Raw genomic sequence first — 23,774 nt, 5'->3', positions numbered from 1 at the left:
GATAATATTTGCAAAACGCTTTCCAAATCTTAAAGTGCTATATAAATGTTAGTTATTATTACTATGTAAGTCACTTGATAATAAGCTACGTGTAGATGCTTCACTGACATGAAGTCAGCTACAACTATTTCTAGGCACTATACTAAGCTCTGGGATTACAAAGAAAGGCTTATATTCTATAACTATTTTCAGAAAGCTACTAATGGAGGATATGTGTAAATATCTATATATAGAGAGAATAAATGGAAGGCATCTGAGAGACTTCAGTAGTTAGGAAGACCATTTGAGATCTGCCTCTTAATTGGAAGCCACCGGAACTAAGAGACAGAGGTAAAGGGGCAGAACATTAGAGGCATGAGGGATGGCAGTGTAAATGGATGAAGATGGAGTGAGTTATGTTCTTAGAAATGTGAGTAAATCTGCATTGATTCGTCATAGAATTTGTAGAGGAAGGATAAGGTGTAGAAAGACTTCTTGTTGTGTTGGACTCTTCATGACCGTATTTGTGGTTTTCTTGGCAGAGATACTGCAGTGGTTTGCTGTTTCTCCTCCAGGTGATTTTACAGATGAGGAAACAGAGACAAACAAGGTCAAGTGATTTACCCAGGGTCACACAACTAGCAAGTGTCTGAGGTAGATTTGAACTCAGGAAGATGAGTCTTCCTCACTCTAGGCCCAGCACTCTGTCCACTGTGCTATCTAGCTGCCTCCATAAAGACAGGAAGGGTAGAGGTTTATAAAGAGCTTTAAATGCTAAAGAAATGTATATAAAAATAATTTTTAATGTAATAAATATAAATCATATTAATTTTTGATTTTCAACATTCACTTTCACAAGATTTTGAGCTCCAAATTTTCTCCCCATCTCTCTTCTCCTCTACTCTAAGAGACTACCCCTTCCCCAATACAAATCACATTTAAATATTATATTGTGTTTAAGAAATTTTACTTTACTTCCTAATTTAATAGCTATAAAATTATGAATATTTATATTAAACTTGATAAAAAGTTATACTTATTACATATTATATAAATGTTACATATTTATTATACTGTATTATTGTTATTTATATCATATGTAAATATTATATATTATATAAATCTATTAGTATATACTTTAGTAATAATAAGTCACATTTAAATAGCACTTTAAGGTGTACAAAACCTTAAAAATATTATTTCATTATATATATACATATATACATGCATACATATACAAACACACACTATATATCTATATATCTATATCTATCTATCTATTTACACACACACACACAGACACACACACACAGACACACAGACACATACATACATATTGTCAACTCGAAAGTTTAGTTAAAAAAAGGCAAACAGAATAAATGTATATTGTTTATTCCCCTAAATCTGGTAGTTACATGATCATGGAGTCAGAAAAACTTCTGATTGTCTGATACAAGAATGACTAGGCTTAAATCTCCTTTCGGACAATCCCAGGATGTCTATGTCCCTCAGATTTATGGTTTCTATATGGGTTTAACTATACCATAAGGAAGGAATTTTCTTAGTTGAATAAGTTGTAAATACAGTGAGACAAGACAGTTAACAAAGTAATGTCTGTTGGAATTTATGATTCCAAGATATCTGAATTTCCTCTATATGGCATATGTCTCTGAGATATAAGATAAGAAAGAAATCCCACCACTCCAGTTGTAGGCATCCTGTCATAAACAGGTCTTTGAAATTGCTGACACGAAAAGGACATTTTTAGAGCAAAACAAAGCAGTCTGATTGATTAGTTCAGGCTTGGGTCCTTATTAAAGTCCAAAATTTATATTGAATGATTACCACATATACACACATACATATACACACATACATACATACATATATGCCTACATATATGTGTGTATAAAATCCTGGGAGGTAGGTGCAATTATTATCCTCATTTTGCAGATAAGAAAAGCTGAGGTAAACAGAAGCTGATCACCCAGCTAGTAAGTGTCTGAAGAATTAATCAAGAAGCATTTAAACTCATAATTTCAAATGCAATGGTGTCCTTTCTTTAGATTTTCACAGTTTTCTTAATTTAAAAACAACCTGCAGAGATAAGGTACTTGGCCAGAGCTAAAACTTCTTCAATGACTCATTTTCCAGATGCTGTTCGTTTGCATATGGTCAATGATATGATTCTCTAGTTAGTAACTAGGGAATCTTGAACCTCAGAACTATGATGATTATTATTTGGTTATGGCTTAGTGTATTGTAATGTGCATTTGATACATGTACTAGTTAATCATCAGAAGCTAGAGTGAAGTTTCTTGTTGAGAGGACTGGAAGGGATCTAGAGATTTGAACATATAAAGGGAAGAGGAAGCCTAGTTTCTCCCTTCTGGGTGACATTCTGGGTGTGGTCTTTTTCATTCATACATTTCCTCCTCACACTGTGCAAGACCTACTTGAGGCACCATCTCCTACAGAAGAAGAGAAGGCAGTCCAATTCAATATCAACCAGCCTCCCACAAGACAACAATGGTAATTAAGTCATTTTCACCTAAGGTGAGAGGTACTTGCAGATTTTATCCTGCTTTGGGATGTTTACAGATATATATATATGTAAAATTAAATTTCATCAATTAATTAAATAAATATATGTTTTTATTATTAAATATATTTTAATATGTAAACTTTTAAATGAGTAAATGTATAAATGTTAAATTATATAAATAAAAATATAAAATATTTTAAAAATCAAAATCAATGACACTCTTTTAAGAGTTTCTGCACACCATTTGGGGAAAGGAAGAGTAGGAGAAAAAATTCAGTCTCTTTTCCCTCCCGCCATGTTCCTCCATGATTTCACTCCACTCCCTGGGCACATATCCCTCCTCTCTTGGGTGAAGCTTTCTTTTCCTTTCAATGCAGGGGGAAAATAAATCACTGCTCCATTTAGGGAGAACTTCTCTGCATTTCATGAGTCCTGACATGCCAAAGAATTCTAGTTTACCAGCAGCATTGTTCTTCATTGTGTCATTTTCCATGTGCCATAGTTACACAGAAGTAACACATGTAAATTTTGCCTTCCCTGCTTGAATGTAAGACCCCTGAGGGCAGGAACTTTTTTTATCTTTATGTCACCTGTCCCTAACATATAATGGGCACTTAATAAGAGGTTATTAATTGATTGATTACCAAATGTGTAACTATAGGTTGGTCACCTTGACTTGTCTCAGTTTCTTCTGACACTTAATAGCTATGTAACTATTACCCAGCCACTTCATCTGCCTCAATTTCCTCATCTATAAAAGGTAGTTTTAGCACCTAGCTTATAATATTGCTGTTATGAAGCTCAAATGAGTATAAATAAAATACTTTGCAAACCCAATATGCTATGTAAATGCCAATTAATATTATTATTTTATTGCCAAATTATAATTATATCATGGCCCTTCTTTTCAGGAAAGATTTCTGTCAGTGACTGGGCAAAGGCTACAGAGGAAACTTTAGAATTGCCGCTACCATGGTTATCTTTGTGCCCTCGAGTGGTCAGAGTGATTGAAAATGGATATGTTCTTTATAATATGGGTTTTAAAGACCAGGCTGTCGTAAAGGGTCCACAAGAGGTAAGAAGCATGACATTCTATCTTAATCTTTCAGAGAATGAAGCCTCTTCTCTGTAGGGTTGGTAGAACTAAGTGGTTTGATTCTTTCCAAGTTTAGGGATGAGTGATGGGTAGGATGGAGAGTGGCTGACAGTATGGTACAATAAGGAAAGGAATTACATCCTGTTCTCTAAAAATCTACTGGTTTCCAAAGTTAATTGGGAATAGCATAACTGATTAATTATGCTATTCAAAAAATAAGGAAACCTAGAATAATGGATAAAATATTGAACCTGGAATTGGAAAGATTTGAGTTCAAATATTGCTTGTGATACTTGCTAGCTATGTGACCATAGTCAAGTCACTTAACCCATCTGACCCTCAGGCAACTCAGTAAAATTTATATGTTAACTTATAGATAGATTGCAGTCTGTGTTTGTAGAAAGGATTACCACAATGACAAAATCAAGAGGTATTGTAAAGAGCTCTGGATTTGGAGTCAGAGCATGGGGGTTTGAATCCTCTCTAGGACCCAGTTTCTTCATTTATAAAAATAAGGATCTGGACTGGAGCCACCTTATAAAATTTTTGAAAATTTATGCAGTGCTAGGTAGAAAAGTTGTGCCTTCCTTGTGCTAGTAGAAATTATATGAATTATTGAAAATATTCTTTATGGAATTGTGAGGAAGGGGAGAGAGAAAGAGGTATCTAAAACATGGTATTACTATGAGATATGATTGGAATATCAATGATAATAATGATGTGAGGAAGCATAATGGTTAGAGAGCTGATCTCAGAGTCAGGAAAACTAGGCTTGGTCCCACTTCTGACACATCCTGGCTACCTAACTCTAGAAAAATCATTTGACTTTTTAGGACACAGAAAGTACTTTGCATTGATAGAATTTCCGATGTTGATTCTTGCGCCATTAATTTAAAATGAAGTGTTTTTATTCATATAAAACTAATTTAGAAAACCCTTGTTTTAGGTTAAATCAGGAATGGTAGAAACTTTGGTCAGATACAGATCTGATTTGAAGATCATATTCAACATTATCGACAAAGATCAGTCAGGTAAATCAATTACTTTAATTAGTTCTTTGGCAGAAGGAAACAAAGCTAGCCTATTTTTCAGAAACAAAACTCTAATCTTTTTCACCCATTCCTGTTTTCTGCTAAACATTATTCAACATGTTAAAATGGAAAACATAGATATGGCCATCTTTTGTTGTTCTTAAAAATAATTTTGGATAGGCCAGTGATTCAGGAACCCAAGATAGTCCTTAGATAGTCCAGGAGTGGGGAACCCCAAGAATGTATGTGGCCTTCTAGGTCCTTGGGTGTGGGTGGCTTTTTGATTGAATCCAAGTTTTACAGAACAAATACTTTTATTAAGGGGATTTGTTCTGTGAAGTTTGGATTCAGTCAAAGGGCCGCACTTTGCACATGTAGCCTTGAGGCTGCAAGTCCTTCACTCTTACTTTAGTCTAGATATATTAGCTAAACTTTGATAAATCCTTTGAAGAGCTACCAGCATGAATGGCAGGTAACATTTCAAAAAAAGTAGTCATTTCCTTTAAATTTTTAAAAATAACTTGTATTGTGACTTTTTTGTTTATAAGAGTCATTTAGGGATGGAGTCAGTACCCCATCTCTCAAATTGAATACTTCCTTAAAACAAACAAAAAAAAACAACAGCAAAGCAAATATATTGACTGTCTGACAGTGTAAATAGTACTATGCCCCTGTAGCTTATCAAGATTAAGAGATTTACTCCCTTTTAAATTTTGTCTCTGAATACATACTTATTTGTTCCTAGAGCTGCAGTTTTATTCATTTATTATTCATTTATTATTTTATTTATAGGATAGGAAGACCTGGTCACTCAACTGAACTTTGCATGTGCTTAAATACAAATAAATTACTTTAAAATAACAATAATAAAAATAAATCATTCATGACAAACAGTCCTTATCCAACAGCAATATTAGCATTATAGACATATTCTATTAACACTGAATAATTATTTGCCCAACATTTTGAAAAGAATTACTGCCAAAGTAGGTTCATTGTTTGAAATTATATGGAGAGTTATTTCTCAGGTCAGGCCTTTGTGATTTGGTAGCCTTTTTACTTCATCCAAACCCTTCTCCTAAATTCCAGATTTTCCTATAATTTCCATACCACTCACTGTCCTATAATACCCACTCTGATGAGAGAAGGAAACAAACAGCACTGTTTTTTATTTATCTATCCCTAACTGTTTTTTCCTAGCTCTAGTTTTCATTTGGTTCTTATAAATAGTATGCTGTTTTTTCACTTTTCTCCATTACTCTTTCCTTTTCCCAAACTTCACATTTTGTTTGTTGGTGAGAAAGGGGATAAAGTTTGTAGATTGGCTCCACTAATTTCATAATAAAGTGCAAGTTTGCTTGTTCATGTGGTGGGTCACTGAATGAGAATTCACATCCTTTTTCTTTCTCCCCAGGTCTGATTTCCATGGATGAATTTCGTTCCATGTGGAAACTTTTTTGTTCTCACTATAACATTAACATTGAGGATGCTCATGTTGACCAACTGGCTCACAGCATGGATCTCAACAAAGATGGCAGTATTGACTTTAATGAGTTTTTAACAGCCTTTGATGTGGTCCATAGACTTGAGGGCAATAAAGAAGACATAGCCCTCACATCTCAAAATTTATGAAATTCCTTAGACTGCCTTTACAATGTTAGGACCTCATGCAGAGCTGAAATCTTTATCAGGGCTCTTAATGTTCATAAGCAGTGCAGGAAGAGTAGACCCTCAGCTGTCTCATCAAGTATGGATGAACATTATGAATAAAAGAAGTTCCCAGTGAGCAATTAATGATTGATAGAGGTGATATATATATATATGTGTATATATATATATATATATATACACACACACACCTCCTTGTAAGGTCTGTGCTCTAGATTTAGGGCTACACATTGTCAAATGAGAAATCAAGTTTTGATCCTGGGTGCTGGTCCCTCAGATCCTGCTTCTATCTGGAGATCTGGAGATCTATCTGGAGATCAAAGCACAATCAGAACATTACAATTTAACTAAAGAAGTTTGGAGAGGGAAAAAATGAAAGCAATTCAAAAGAACATCACAGAATATTAGTCAGCATTCTGTATGTGAAAGATCTTAGAACAATAAGATGAAGGATAACAGGGAATTTGTAAAAATAAAATGTTATTTCCATCTCTGCCATCTTTTTAAAATACATCATAGTCAGTAAGTCCCTCTTGAACAAGGTGAAAAGAACAAATGGATGACATGATAAAATTCTAGTGAAACTTGCAACACCATCAGAAGTCATCCAGCACAAATGATACTACTCCAATTACACAGTTGTTGAATTATAAAGTATTATTCAGAAAATTTTGTAGAACTGTGTGTCTTAGGGAAAAAAACAACAACAAGAAAACACGCAGGAACATTTTTCTCTAACAGTTACTTTGACTGTGACATTGGGGACTGTCTTGTAGATGAAACCACCTTATAATATTTTCTAAACCCCCAGTATAGGGTCTACAAGCACACATATTTTAGAGGGCTCAACTCTAGAGAGGTTTTTGTGATAGCAAGAGTTCTAGTTTCTCTCTAAACTATATAGTTTGATGCAGTTTTTTTTTTCATTATTAGTTGCATATAGAATCATTTCTCAACTTTGGAATTCTGACATTTTAGTGACAAAAGTATTCATTCTAATTAGAAGGTAAGGGTAACCTATGAAGTCTCCCAGGAGATCACACAGTAGCACTCCACCACAATTAGACTGGGATTTGTCCTTTGTTACTCCTGTTCTTGAGAAATGAGAGCAATTGATTCAATGCAACAAATATTTATTAAATGCTTACTATGTGCAGAGTTCTATACTAGGTACTGAAGGGACATAAAGATGTTTAAGATAATACATGATCTCTATTCTTGTGGAGCTTAAAGTCTAACTTAATTTAGCTTTCTTGGTCCCTATTAGTATATTAGAGCAACAATGACTTGTAACATTCAGTTATCATTTCATCAGGAAATGGTGCTAGGACTTCGCACTATTTGTCCATGTACACCTCTCATGTGCATCTCTTCTTTAGCCTGAAATTCCCATTTCCACTCTCCCTCAATTCCTCAAAGAGGGACCTTCTGTCACAAGCACTGCCTATTGATTCTAAATGCTTTTCCATAGACTGATTTCTACTTAGTAAACTAATTTTTTTCTGTCAAATTTTCCTAGAAGCCTTTAATCAAAGGCAGTGAAAGGTTTTCAGTGATTTTAAGTACTCCAGAAGCAGAGAGAGTAAACCAAGGGCACAGATATATGGGAAAAAATTATTGATTGTGTTGTTTTGTTTTCATATTCAGACACTAATCTCTTCATACATAGAACAGAATAAAGTGTATTAATACCTATTTAAAAAAAAAAAACCCCAACATTATATGTTGTAGGATTACATTTAGTTGTGCAGTCCATGAGGTGCTCTTGAGTTTTGATCGATAAGCTTCTAATCAGCTTCAGAAAATAAAGAGAGGCTACAATATTTTATGTACTTTCCATTTCTCTGGAGAAGGATGCCAGAGAATCCAGAGGGTAAAATTAGCATTTTAATTATGAGCATAGCTTCTGGCTGCTTTTAAGAAGAAAATCCAGTGCTTAGGTTTACAAGATAGGCTGAGAGGAAGTAGGTTCCATTCTTTCCCTTAATGAGCATACTCCAATTACAGTGCACATATCTTATTCTAGGGCCAGCTGTGAGGGAAAAAAAAAGATGAGGAAGCCTTATGTCCCCTTAGTATGGACAGAGATATTGGCAAAACACAGTATTTTAACTGTATCTGCAGACTTGAGATAGCAGGGAGTAGGTGCCTTTTCTTTTTTCAAATGAGAAAATAGCCTATTTGGAAGAAAAGTCAGTATCAAGTAAAGACCAATGGACAATATAATTACCCAAAGGGAACTACAGGACAAAGTTATGAAATTTAGCAGTGGTGAGACAAAAAAAAAAGTTAGAAGAAGATTTTGGAGTATAGGACTAGTGCCAAAGTCAAGTTCTATCTCCTAAAAGGAGACCTCACATAAATTTGTAAGACCAGGAGCCATTCTCCATGGAGGAGTAGTGAAAGGATATGAACAAATAGTTCTCAGAGGAAAAAAATTCAAGCCATTAACAACCATTAGAGGCAGTGCTGTGTAACAGAGTTGGCCTTGGAGTTAGGACAATCTGGGCTCAAGGTCTGCCTCTGACACACACAAGGCAAGTCACTTAATTCTCTAAGACACTTTCAGAAGTGTTGAACTACACTGGTAGGGGGAGTCTCCTTATCTGGAAGTTCACTGTATCAGTGGAATCCCAGATCTGGTTTCCATCCCCATTAACAAATCTTGGAAAGATTTTTCCATATCACTAAAAATATCAAAAATGCAAATCAAAACAACTTTTAGTTTTCACCTCACAACAGACTGGTAAAGATGAAAAAAATTTGGAATAGTCAATGTTGGAGGGGCAGCGAATTGGGAGTGGTGCTGTGAATTGGTTCAAACATTCTGGAAAACAATTTGGAATTGTGTACAAAAAAGTGGCTAAAATGTCTATAATCTTTGACCTACAGTTCCTACTCCTAGATGAATATCCCAAGAAGTCAAAGACAGAAAGATCCCATGTATTCCCAAATATTCGTATCATTACTTTTTGCAGTAGCACATAAGTGTGAACAAAGTAGCTGTCCATTGATTAAGGAATGACTAAGTAAATTGTGGCATGTGAATATAATGGGATTATACTGCACTTTAAGAAATGAAAAATTCAGTTGCAGAAGAAATGCCTAAAGAATTTTCTATTAGTTGACCTAAACCAAACAGAATAAACAATGATGTCGTCAAGGTAAGTAGAAAAAGCAGTAATATCAAAATCCAAAAATAAATGCTATGTTAATTCGATCCCATCTCTGTTGCACTACCTGTGTAAACTTGAGCTTTAATAGTAAATAGTCAAGCAAGAAACATTTATTAAGTGTCTGCTAGGTGCCAGTCACTGGCTAAGGACACAAGAAAAACAAATAACAGTTCCTGCTCTCAAGAAGCTTATAATCCAATGGGAAAGACAGTACACAAAAGGAAGCTAAAAGGAATGGAGGAGGCGGCCAGTCAGCAGAAGGTTCCTGGCATGGGGAGACAGGAGTATGGGGTATGATATTCATGGAATGGAAACCAAGCAGAGCTGCTGATGGAAAATGAATCACAACCCTCCAGTTAGAGGAAAGAGGTAGCTGAGGGGGCTAAGAAGGTATTGAATACGCAAGCTAGATCAGCCTTCCTGCTGATGAGATTTCAGGTGACGAGTTAATCCTGGGAGAGTTATGATGTTCATGGAGTCAAAGCCAAGTGGAACAACTGATGGAAAATTAAAACTTAACCTCTCTAGGCTTCATCTATAAAATGAAGGGGTTGGTCTAGGTGACTCTAATGCCTAAGTTTGGACCCAGAGAGGAGATGAGAATATGTACTCTCTCTTTTAAACAGGGGTCTGACCTGAGAGCCAAGGTACTTTTTAACTTACTGTACCCCAATACCTACTGCTGTTAACTATTGTAAATGTGACAGTCAGGCCATATTTTGCTATGCTCTTGTTTTGGTCTTGGTTCTGTTCATTACTCTGTATACTTCTATTTTAGAAGACTAAATTGACATTGGGAAGAATCAATGTACACAAGTATGAAGTATACAAATCTTAAGTATCTACCCCCAATAAAATAAGGTGTCAGCAGGCTTTTACTGAGTTCCTATCAACAAATAGCCCATCTGAACATTGAGTTCTGGACTTTCTGAGTTCTGAACATCCGGACTTTTCCTAATGACTCTTTCCTGATGATTCCTTCAAAAGGGAAGCCCTAACATCAAACGCCAAAGATCTGTTCACCAATCACCCCTTGGATTATGTGAAGTTTTATTGAATGAAATGTCTATTTTCAACCCAAATATCACCTGGTTTTACAACAAGATTGAGGGTAACAGGAACCAACAAATTATATCTGGGGGAATCTCCAGTAGTCCCTGAACAGAAGAGACAAGTGACTCCTAAGTAGAGAACTGTCAAGAAACTCCTTGGTGAAAGACACTGCTTGCTGCCCAAGACTGAAATCCCAGGTTGGCAGTGATATACTACTCTTCCAGGAAGCAATTTATGTGTTAAATCAGAAACCTTTTTGTGACTCCATCTCTCCAGTCATAGAGTAATGGAGGAATAGACGTTAGAGAGATACAGAATAACTGTCCTTCTTAAAAAAAAAAATTTCTCCAAATTCAAATTGTTTTCCATCCCTCTCTCCATACTTCAGCTTTTGCAACTAATTAGAAAAAGTACACCAAGAACCTATTAACAATGCTTGCTTGAATGAGGTGGGGGATTTGTCCTGATTGTTAGATTTGCTTCCTGCCCTATATATTATAATTGTATCGTTAAGGTTACGTGGTATAGGGGGCCTACATGCCCCTAGTTGTCCTGTAAGAGGTGGTTTGGTGGCTCAGTGAGTAGAGTGTTGGGCCTGGAGTCATGAAGACCTGAGTTCAAATTAGGCCTCATATACTTATTAGCTGTGTTACCTTGGGCAAGTAGTCAATTAACCTCTGTTTGCTTTAGTCAACTGGACAAGGAAATGTCAAACCACTCAAGAATCTTTGCCAAGAAAACCCCATGAACAGTATTGGTATGCTGTGTTTCACAGACACAACAGAACAACAAATTGTCCCAACCTCTTTGGACTTAAACTACATGTACAACAGATTGTCTCTGCTCTAGAAAGTTTCAACCACCTGCCTGGGGGTACCCTCTCCTTTCTGACCTTCCCAAATTTCTGGACACCTTCCTAGTACTCCACATCTGAGATCTTCAGTGCCTGGAATGATGAAAGTTAGACACTTCTGGCCTCATAGCTAATTTGCAATTGCAAGGGAAATGGGACGCACTTGTCCTTATAAAATGTCTAATTATTTTCCACATTGTCATTGAATGTTGCTGTTTGGCATGGCTTTTGTATCCTATCCTCCTTTTCTTCCTTTTCCCTGGCAGCAGCTGGAGTGATTGAGAAGGAACAATAAGGAACATGGTACAACCTAACATGATTGTCAGGGTAGGAGGGCCCCTCTCACCTGAATCATTAATTCTGTTTCTCTCTTCTCCATGGCCTCAAGATCATCTCCCCCAAGGACTGACCAGTCTGCCCTTCTGTAACTTGAGGAGGTTCTTTGCCATCCACCTAGAGGCAGCACACATCTAACCCTTTCATCTCCTGCTTTCCTCTTCTGGTTCTTACTCTAGAAACAATATTCAAATTAATACCACCATTGCCAATGCAAAGGGTTTGACAATCAAGTGTTCTGTGGATCCATTCCCTAGAGACCCAAACTCTTTGCTGGTCTCTGCTCTTCTTTATAGCTCCCTATTAGAATTTAAGTTCTTGGAGGGCAAAACCTAGTGTAGTCTATGGCACAGCTTTTTTTTTTTTTTAATAAGACCTGATTAGAGCCATGAGTGTAGGGAGTTGCTGATGAGGAACTTCAATCTTTAGTACGCACTTAGGTGGCATAGTAGATAGAGTACAGGGCTTACAATAAAGAAAACCTGAGTTTGAATACTGCTTTGGACACTTATTAGCTGTGTGACCCTGGGCAAATCACTTATGATTCTGTGCCTCAATTTCCTCATCTGTAAAATAAGAATAAACCATAGAAGCTACCTCACAGGATTGTAGTGAGGATCAAATGAGTTACTATATGTAAAGTTCTTTGTAAACTTAAAAAAAAAATTATTCAGTTTTATTTTATTTTTTCAGTACCAAATTCTTTCCCTCCCTCTACCCTTTCCCCTCCCCACTGGGAAGGCAATACCTTCCTTTATATAGACAGAAACTAGACTTTGAGGGCTCATTGTACGCGGAATCTGTAGCTCTGACTGATTACAGATCCAAAGAACAAAACACCTCCACCAGAGATAACCCCTGATATCCTTCCCTTCCAATTCCTCCTTCCTTTTTGACCTCCTTTTGTGTGTCACTCCCCATTAGATTATAAATTCCTTGAAGGCAGGGCCTGTCTTTTATCTTCCTGATTGTATCCCCAGTGCTCAGCACAGTACTGGACTCTTAGACACTTAAGAAATGTTTATTGGATTGGATTCAAAATACAATGCACATTATACAAATGGAATTAGGCAAAATCTATTTCCTTTGCAAATTTTAAAGCACTATTACATACATACTAGTTATTATTATCAATAAATGTTTGTTGACTGATTGACTGATCAAGGCACATCGGTACTTATTCAACAGGGAGGAGGAGCAGTGAATAGAATGAAGGACCAGCAGTCAGGAAGATCTGAGTTAAAATTCTTTCTCAGATACTTACTAGCTGTATGACCCTGGGCAAGTCACTTAACCTTTTAGTCTAGTTCTTTTTCTACTAGAAACATCAAAGGTGGGAAACCAATGAGCTGCCCCTGAGTGAGGGCCCCACTCCTCTCTCTCTAAATCACTTGGCCCTCTTACACCTAGCCATTGAACCCTGTGGTGGGGGCAGCCCACCCTGAGGATGATATTATCTGGCATATAATCGGTACTTAAATAATGGCCTCTCAGGTGACAGTGATACAATTCTTTCTTGTTTACCCCACCCCACTCCCATTCATCTTCTTTTGTGTGTCTAAAGTTAAGCACTTTCCCTAATGTGGAATAAAATATAACTGGATATCTACCATGAGCATGGGCAGCTGGTGACACAGGCACAGCACTGGGCCTGGACTCAGAAAGACCTGAGTTAAAATTCAACCTCGACACTTACTAGCAACATGAGTGGGCAAATCATTTAACCTCTGCTTTGGTTTCCTCATCTATAAAATGGGGATAATAATAGCACCTATCTCACAGAGTTGCTGTGAGGGCCAAATGAGATAACGTTTATATAAAGTGCTTAGTAAAGTATAGATACTAAATGATTACTCTCACCTCCCCCCCCTTTTAAAAAGCAACATTAGTCAGTTAATGTCATTTAAATGGGAATATATTTCAGTGGGAATTTCTAAGCTGTAATGGATTGGAAGAAGAGGTCATTTTGACATGGGCTGGATTTCACTGAGAATGTCTAAGGAACACAAGAGGTGTTCCCTCCTGCCTTTTCCCAGTCAGCACCATCAGTGGATGTAGATGCTACCAGCATAGCTAGAAGGACCTGCTTCCCTCAGACCAAACTGAAAACCACTACACTTTGTACTCTCCTTCTTGGCCATCTCCAGTTGTTCTGATGAATATCTCGTCCCTGAATCCAAATGGCTCAGGGGGAGAATGTGAGGCTTGTGACTTGCACAGCCCTCCCTCAAAACAAAGTCAAGTAGAAGTCGTGTCATCATTTCTCTTAGAAAATGAAGGGCCAACACAACAACTCAACACTGTTAATGCTAGAACAGGGCTGTATCTGGGACAAGCCAGGTTGCCTTCAAAACTTGGCACCACTGTGGAATGGAAGCCAAATGTCCACTGGTACTCCAAACTGACTAGATTAATCCCAAGCCCTTGGAGCATGCCAGAAATTTAGTTAGTGGCAGATTTGAGGAAGGCAGGCCTTATTGCAGAGGTAGAAGGGGAGGAGTAAGGTGGAGCAGTGGTTAGAGCACTGAATCTGAAGTTGGGAAGACCTGAGGTCAAATTCTTCCTCAGATACTAGCTGTATGACCATGGGCAAGTCACTTAATCTCTTAGCCTCAGTTTTCTCAGTGGTAAAATTGGTAAAATGAGGATTACCTAGATACCTCGAAAAGGTCTATAGCAGACTAGTCTTTATTTTTCCCAGTCTGTACTTTTCACCTCTGGCATTTACTTGCCACATAGAAAGGCTTGTTTCTAAGGAAGATGGAATGACCTACAGTATCTTCAGGCAATTAATAAATGTGCAAATAAATAAAAGGGTTATATACACATAAGAACAGTGACCTACGACATAGGGAGGTCAGTTGGGAGGCTATTTCAATAAACTATGATGTAAAAGATAAGGTTCTGAACTGGGTTCATTATTAAGTCCTGGCCCAGTAACCTCTACCCCTAAGGGAGTGGTTTATTAGATGCAGAGTCAATGTTGGAAAAATGTTGCATACAGTAAATATTAATTTGAATATTTTCCTCTTGACCCTCACAATGTGATACTTATGCTTATTTATATTATAATATTTATACTGAAGAGGGAAGTTTATATTTCCCTTAGGGAATAATATACTTACTCAACTTGTATAAATATTATTTTCCCCAAGTAAAATGTAAGCTTCTTAGGGCAGGGGCTATTTTTCATTTTGACTTTGTATGCCAATGACAGCATAATGTAACGCTGGTTGAATTAATGGATGGATGAATGAATGAATTTTGGTCTTTAACATTTCTGAAACTTTGCTTAAGGTTCTTGCTACACTTTTATATTCATCATTGCCTGAGATCACGTATGGAGAGTATAAATTTTCAAGAACTGTATAAACATAAATAATTATGATTCATTCTATCTTTTGTGAAAAGTTTATACAATTTCATTTCAAAACCTTTAGTTAAAAAACTAAATTCCTCGGAAATTTTAGATGTATTTTCCATGAAAAGTCAATCTGATTCCAAAATATTAGACCATTCTGAGGCATTCATTGCTGGTCTGCATTAACAAGCTGCAGTGAGGTATCACAGTGGCTAGAATTCTGGGTCTGGAGTAAGGAAGACCTGAGTTCAAATCCAGTCTCAGGTACTTACACTTAACCTCTGCCTCAATTTTCTCAACTATACAAATGGGTATAATAATAATAATATCTATTTCCCAGGGTTGCAGTGAGGAAAAAATTAGGTATTTTTAAAGTGCTTAGCACATGATAGATACTATATAAATGTTTGCTTTCTTACCTTCTCCCTCCCTTCTCTCTAAGTCTAAATTCTGTCCTTTGTTTGCTTGGTAACAACTATAAAAATTATCTTTTCAGTGCTTTAGTGTCATCATCTACAAGATGGTGGTAATAATAGCTGCTCTGCCAACCTCATAGTTGTGAAAATTAAATGAGACACTGTTGGTGAAAATTCTTTGTGTAAAACTGCAAAGCACAATAGAAAAAAATGAGAATTATTATTAAATCATATTATTCTGCCTTTCACACATGATCTGATGTTTCTTCTCCTAGGTCCGGGTTCTTTATTGTTCTCTCCTTAGTGAACTTCTAAGATTTTTCTGGATAGAGTAGAGAGAGTGCTTGAGTCAGGAAAACTCATCTTTCTGAGTTCAAATCTGGCCTCAGTCACTTACTAGCTGTGTGACCCTGGGCAAGACACTTAACACTGTTTACTTCAGTTTCCTCATCTGTAAAATGAGCTGGAGAAAGAAATGGTAAACTATTCCAGTATATTTGGCAAGAAAACCCCAAAATGGGGGAAACTGAACAACAAAGAAGACTTTTCTCATCCCTATTTTTCCTAACCCTGTTTTCCTCCTTGTGTCTCCAGTTTTCAAAATTAACAATACACCTTTATTAAAATACTTATCTAATAGATATCTCTTGATTTTACTTATGTTTATAGCTTATTCTGACTTCTCAACCCACAATCAACCCTACTGCTTTGTACTTAACCAAACCTACATTTTAAAATGTTCTCTTCAAAGCCAGGAGTGTTATTCAACATTTATTAAATACCTACTATGTGCAAAGCATTGTCCTAAGTCCTGGGGATCCAAATAGATAAGCAAGACAGACCCTGCTCTCAAGGACTTGCATTCTAATGGGGGAGATAATACTTATAGAAGGTTTCAGCTACAGGTCAGATGGGAAGGTCTTTAGGGTCAAATGGAAAGGCAGATGATAATTCATATTCTTTTGTTACTTCCAGTCATAAAATCATATTAATTTCTGATGTTGAAGATTTAAAAATTCCAAAGACTTTGGCAGTGAGAACTTTCTTTTCTAGCCATTTAGTAGCTATTCCTCCTAAGGATGATGTTCCCAACTCACATTTTCCTTGATGGTGGCAGGGTTTGGGCTAGAAGAAGGGAGGGTGTTCTGGGGCATGCTGCTGTTCCCAAGCCTCTTGGGCTTAAGTCATTAGGTTATTTCTCCATGTAGGTTACTTACTCCCCTGAATCACGATTGCCAAAATTGGGCTAGAATCAGATTCACCCAATGGTGGAAGTGGGGGCAATCCTTTTCCTGGGGCTCTTGGACTTATCTGTCCATAAGTAGTAGTTGATCAGTGGTTGGTACAAGTGGTAATGAGGCTATTAAGTCCATTCTGTATTGGGGTTGCTCCATTCAATAATAGAATGGCTGCAAGAACCAGGCAGGAAACTTAGACTCAGGGTCTTGGGCTATCTCTGAGAGGAGTGGAGGTCAGGGTGGAAGCGATAGTTTTACCCCTTTGGTATCTGATATAGGGTAATAAGTTTGCAGAGAGCAGTTTCAGTTGAGTGATGAAGTTAGAAACTAACCAACAATATACAGGACAGGCAGAAATGGCAGGGCTTTGGAGAATGGTGGATTGGGAAGAAACAGATTCATAAATGACTTGGAGAGTTAAGAGTCCTCACTGATCCTGTGAAAATTGATGACTGACATAATTTCCCATCCCTCCACTTTCCTCCTACTTAGCTAAATTGCAGGAGGGTAATTAAAAATAACCAGGCACTCAGTGACTCTTGGAAACAGAATTTCTTCCTAAAGGAAAAGAGCCAATCTGGGGGAATGGGAATTGAAAGCTGGAGCCTGAGAGAAGAAAGGGTCCAAATAAGCAAATAAAAATGGAAACCATGGGGATGCGTGATTCATTTAACCAGTTTGACTCATGTTCTGCTAATGTTTCCTTGAACAATATGTTCACAGCTCGATTTAATTATAGACTATATTTATTGCTGCTACAGTAAACCCATGAAACCCAGTGAATCTCACAATGGCTACAGTAGAGTATGATATTGGGAGCAAAGCTTTCTTGTAGGAGGTTGGCAAATGGCATGAGAGAGGTGGCATCTTACCAGCCACATAGAGAGAAGTCTTAAATGCCTGATGGGACAGAGTGCAGTTGTCGCAATACAATGAAAATCACTTCCTGGTATATCTTGGACCCACTAGCGTAATCTGCCTCTTTAGACCCCTGTCCCATTGGCAGTGGCTTAGGTTCATTCCTGCCAGCTTATTAGGGTTTCAAAGACTGCTGTGGAGGTTTAAAGCCAACCATGCAGAGGAAGAAATAGGACTAAATCAGGGCTCTCTAAATGTCTTGTAAGCCAAGCTTGGCAACTGGTTCACAAGTCACCTTATCCTTTTCTCCACTGATAATCATAGTCTTTATTATGACAACATTAACGGGATGGTCAGTGATATGTTGTCTATTCCAGTGCTCCTACACAATGTACACTCTACAAATGATGCTGCAGATAGGGTTCCTAGTCAGTTCCCATACCTTGTAAGATTTAGGACCTGACACCTCTAAACCTAGGAGTGTGTAATACCCCACTTCTCTCTGGATTTGACTTGCTCCTCCAACCTACTTTTCCATTAGCAGGTCTAAATTCCAAGAGATCAACAATTGCCCCACAGTTTACATTAAATCTTTCTGGCTCTGACAGGGAGATATACTTCCCAATGCTCTAGATCTTATGCCTCATTCAATATGTATTCTATCAATACAAACAGCCACTCACAATAAAGACACTTTGGGATCTTAAACATAATCATTTATTTAATGATATGGCAAAAGAAATACTCTAGATATTAATATACTAAATATTTAAATAATAAAATTCATCATAGTAATCCCAATTTACATTCTTCAACATACATTCAATAGCTATGGTGAAGAATGAGCACATACTTAAGGGAACCCTGCAGGGAAACATAGAAGGAAAGAAAACTCAGATGTTTAGAATAATTCACAATTTTAAATGCAAGTTTCAATGTTATTGGTCCATTCAACAATATCTGCATCTCACAAAACTGCTTCTCTGCAGTTTTATATCTGTTGAAACTCATTACACTCTTTGAGAACTGATCCAACCATTCTGGAGAGCAATTTGAAATTATGCCCAAAGGGTTATGAAAATGTACCTACTCTTTGACCCAGCAATACCACTTCTAGGATTATATCTCAAAGAGATCATAAAAACAGGAAAAGGACCCACATATACAAAAATATTTACAGCAGCTTTTTTTGTGGTGGCCAGGGGGGTTGTCCACCAATTGGGGAATGGCTGAACAAATTGTGGTATATGAATGTAATGGAATACTATTATGCTATAAGAAATGAACAGCTGGACTTCAGAAAAACCTGGACTTATAAGAACTGATGTTGAGTGAAGTGAACAGAACCAGGAGAATAGTAACAGCTACATTGTGCAATGACTGACTTGGATAGACTTAGCCCTTTTCACCAATGCAAGGACCTAAAACAATTCCAAAGGACTCATGATGAAAAATGTCATTCACATCCAGAAAAAGAACAATGGAGTCTGAATGCAGAGTGAAGTAGACTATTTTCTTTTTTTTTGTTTTTGTTTTTTTTTCCTTTGCATGGTTCCTTCCATTTGTTCTAATCCTTCTATACAACATGACTAATGTGAAAATATGTTTAATAGGAATGTATGTGTAGAGCCTATATCAGATTGCACACTGTCTTGGGGAGGGGGAGAAAATTTAGAATTTATGTATGTTGAAAACTAAAAGCAAATAAATTAAACTTAAAAAAAACCACTTCAACTGGAGAAATCCTCTTCTCTATTTTAACACAACCTTTAGAAATTATTTTAATTAGCCATTATCTTTAAAAGGATGTTTAGAAACTGTTAGCTCTTAATATAAATAGAAGTTCTTATTTAGCAAGAGAACTGTCAAACTCATCAAACTGGGTATCACTGGGCTACACAGACTAGCCTAGTCAGTTATTCACTCATTAGCAAGCAGAGTCGTCCTATCAGAGTAGAGTTTGCAATAACACAGCCAGATTTACAAGACAACTCACCAGGATACCCCTGCAGTTGTCACTCTCTGCCCTTGCTTTTCCTTCTGAAGCCAGAAGTGGGAACAGAGACAAGTAACACTTAGGAAAAGCTTCACCTTCCTACAACTCTAGATGGCAAACGAGGGCAATGGTTGTCCCTGGAACTCCTAGCCAATAAAATCAGTTCTCTCCAACCAATCAGGGTTCATTCAGCCTTTTCTCAGCTGAGTCCTTAATTGCCTCTGTTCCTATGGAGCTTGTCTTCAGATCCCATGCGTCTTCTTCCCCTTTCCTCCTTTCTTTCCTCCCCTTTCTCCCATTCTTTCATTATAGTAATTGTAGTCAAGAATTTCCTGGCTCTCAATTATTTACCTTTTACTTAAAAAGTCACTCCTACCCTCTGCCTATTTTTCCTATCAAATGGACAATCATTTTTCAATCATACTGATTTCTCACTTTTCTTACTTTTACCCTCTTTTTAATCAAAAATCATGCAAAGTAGCTGACATACCATCATATTTTGTAACTCTGGAGTTTTTAACATTTTTTCTTTGGTCTTCACACATGCATTTCTCTAGTTTTTAATAAATAAAAGGTTTTACTTGAGACATGTATTAACATGAGGGCTGACATTATCAGGAAAATTGGCTCACCATTTCACTGATGGTATGCAAGGATGAGAACATCCTGACCTTGCCTGTGTGCCCCAAGGTTGTCTTGCTGGAGGAACTAGATTAGGAGGTATTAGAAGTAAACTAAAAATGTTCTCATGGGAATAAACCTGCTTGCTTACCTGTAAAAACACTGTTTAAACCCTTACCCTCATTATAATAAATGAGAGCTATTCTTTACAATCTTCGCTTGGCCCATGTCTATTATTCTTTCATGATCTCTCAGCATTCACAATAAGCAGCCCCTCGGTGGCAAGTCCATGGCAAATGACCCACCCAGGTTTATACCATGGTTGTATATGGTCACAGAGGCCCAAGCTTGCAATAGTGTCCCACTCCTATTGCATATGCCCCAATATGGTGTCTGACATTTAACCCATGGTGGATAATTCTTCTGAGGCCAATTTATTGTACTTTTGAAGCGTGATGATATATTTGGCCGTATTATCTTTCCTAGGGTGCTTTCTTGTGTTATTGTAGAGGGAAGACTGGCCTTCCAATACATACCTGGACTCTGATCCTGATCTATTATATGGACAATTTTTGTCTTATTTTTTTACTTGAACACAGTGTTCAATATTATTACTAGTGGTAAAGCAAATAGGGGGGTGAAATGCCCGACCTGAATAAGTGTAACTTGTGTTTGGTACTCCTCCATAGCTCATTGCCTTATACCCAAAAATTTCTGAGTGATTTCCTATCATTACAATCTCATTTACTTTACTTTCCCATGTTGTCAGTCTTAGAAATGGAGGATTGTCCATATATATCCATAGTTCTACTTCCTCTGTTCCTTGACACAATCCTATTTGAAAGTCAGAAATAAAAGTCTTTTGGTAATATCTGCAATTGGTGTTTTCCGTCAATGCCATTGATGTAGTTCTCGCCTTTTCCCTCTCCTTGTTCGTTTCTGCATCGTCAATCGTGAAAGTTGCCGACCCAATTCTCCAGTTCCATTCTCGGGTCTGCCACATCCTCGCATTCCTTTGGAATCCGTACTGCTTTTATTTCTCCAGGTTAGTAGTTTTGCTTTTCCAGACCATAACTCTGTCTTTGGAACCTTCCACATGACCACAATATCTGGCATGTCTCCTCTTAATTGTTCTTTCTATTTTTTAAAATGTTTTTGAGCTGGGGTACATACAGTCCTCATGATCTGATATTAAGTTTATTTTATATGTTACTTGATCTAGCCTTATTTTTGGCCTATGTAGCATATTTCCCCCTTTTTTCTTATTTTTCTAAAATTATCTTTATGTTCCTGTTTTTTCTTTTCACTATTGTTTGACCTTTTGGATAATAAGGTATTCCTGTAATATGAATGACTTGTAAAGAGAAATGTATTATTAGAACTGGGGCCCAAGTACATGCACCCAAGCACCGCATCATCAATATTCCCCGTTTTAAACAGATGGGATCCAAAAATCTTTTTGGGGGTAAAGGATAAAGTTCTCGGCTTCTGAAATTATTTCCTGCTGAGACTGGATGAAGAGTTGTCCCTGCCTCACAGGGTCCTAATATTGGAGGGGTTGGGTCTGTAGTTAGTATGAGGAATTTGGCTGACTTCAGTTTCAGAGGCTGATGGGTCATGGTCTTGGACAAAGAGTATGGTACGCAGCCTGAGTTGTCATCTGCAAGTGGAGAATATTGAACCTAGAAGACACAAATCTGGCACAGAGATTAAATAAACAAAGACCAAGAAGGAGTAGGAAGAAAATGACCAGAAGTGGGGCGGGTGTGAGAATATTGTCAAACTTCCTCACACTCTCTTGACATACTTAGTAACTATCCAGGGACAGGAGGGGCTTGGATGACTCCTACTTGTCTCCAACCTCCTTATCTGCTTTCTGTATTTTTGATCAAGCTTTTATTTATCTTTCTAAATCTTTTGAACCCATTATTGAGATTACTTCATTTTCCTATATATTTCTACCATAGACAAGATAGTTCATAAGTTATTACCTTTCACTAGCATAGCCGTATTGTCTTAAATAAAAGAGATTTCTAACTTGAATCTCACAACTGAGTAGATGTTCATCATTGTTTCACAGACTTGTTTATCTTTTTCTGATTATATTCACTCTGGAAGAAAAAACTTTAGAAATAAAGTTGTTAATAAGTTGAAACACTAATTTTAATTCTTGGTTAGGCCCATGGAATGACTACAAATTCAGATTCAAACAGCAAGATCTTTTCTGCTTTACAGATCATTACATATTAATTTAGCAATACGTTGTCTTGAAAATGAAAATTTAGTGTTTTTAATATTTGTTCTAAAAGTGTTTCTTTTTCTTTTAAAACAGTTTAAAATTTATCCAGTTTTTAAGACAGTCACTAAACTTTTATAAAGAACATTAGTTAAAACCTTTTAAAATGATAGTTCTGTTTTCACTTTGAAACAAAAATAAACCTTTTAAAATTAAAATTCATTAAAACTTATTTGGTATAAAAATATTCTTAAGTAATATGAATTCCCAAAGTACTAGAACAAACTAAATTCTAATTAGTACAGAATTCCTAGATATCACAAAATGCTTTAGTTAAAAAGGTACAATGAAATCTCACATTAGTAACAGTAAGAGATTGATTACAGAAAAAACACTACTGCTTTTAAAATCCTTTTAAATAGTAAGGACATCTTAAGGTGACTCTTAAGTAGTTTACATAAATTTCTGAACATGTTCTAATTTCAGATAAAAATAATATTAGATTTCCCAGTAAGATTACACAAAAGGCCCACATGTTTTGCTGGTCATTTGCTATTGATCATAGAAATTTGTTATAGAAGGAAAAAGCAGAGACATATGACATACCAAATATGACAGGATAAAACATCCTTGGCTCTGTTTGAATTTAGATAAGAGTAAAATTTTCCAATCATAGTATTTGTTTTATAGCCAGACTCAGGAATAGTCAGGTGGGAAACATTCCTTTTTAAAAGGACACAATGGGGAAACTGATCAGGGGGATCTCATCCTAGATTAAGTCTAGAATTGTCCCGTTGGTGTTTCCTTTCCAGATACAAACCACCTGTTAACAGTACAGGATGCAGGATCACATTCCCTCTGAGTAACTTGTGGCATTTCCCTCAGATACTGATTTAATGCAGACAACTATACCCAATTTCAAACTTAAAACAAAAATAGTTATGGTCCCAAATGCCTTTTACCTTAAACAGCAAATTTTACTCATCACAGCTTAGAGTCAGATACAGTTATTTCTATTCTTATGGAGTTACCACAAACAATAAAGATTTACCAGGACTCACATACATAAGGGATTCTATTTTAGATCTTTCCTTCTCAAATTTAAAACTTGTCCTGATGTAAAAGCCAATTGTTAAAAATCCTTTCTATCTATTACAACTTCTGAGCAAGTCACAGTCATTGTTTATGAATTATATAAGCTAAACAAGTTTCTTTGTTAGGGCGGATGACCTTACCCACATGGATGGTTTCCAGGGGCCTTAGCAGTTCTACAAAATAAAGGAGATTGGCACAGACCCCATGCCTACCAAT

The 23,774-nt window shown here is 36.8% G+C and overlaps 1 protein-coding gene across 1 annotated transcript in view; it reads left to right on the top strand.

The window, feature by feature from the left end:
* The window catches only part of PPEF1 (protein phosphatase with EF-hand domain 1), a 163,711-nt gene extending 156,903 nt beyond the window's left edge, over nt 1–6,808 (top strand). Inside the window, exons 15-17 of the mRNA XM_072614213.1 lie at nt 3,436–3,599; nt 4,567–4,651; nt 6,066–6,808. Coding sequence (XP_072470314.1) covers nt 3,436–3,599; nt 4,567–4,651; nt 6,066–6,283 — 467 coding nt within the window. The 3' untranslated portion in view covers nt 6,284–6,808. The remainder of the gene's footprint in view (nt 1–3,435; nt 3,600–4,566; nt 4,652–6,065) is intronic.
* The last annotated feature ends 16,966 nt before the right edge of the window (nt 6,809–23,774 follow it).

This window comes from Notamacropus eugenii, chromosome 5 (assembly GCF_028372415.1).
Source record: "Notamacropus eugenii isolate mMacEug1 chromosome 5, mMacEug1.pri_v2, whole genome shotgun sequence".
Classification (NCBI taxonomy): Eukaryota; Metazoa; Chordata; class Mammalia; order Diprotodontia; family Macropodidae; genus Notamacropus; species Notamacropus eugenii.
This window is presented reverse-complemented; position numbering and strand designations above follow the sequence as displayed.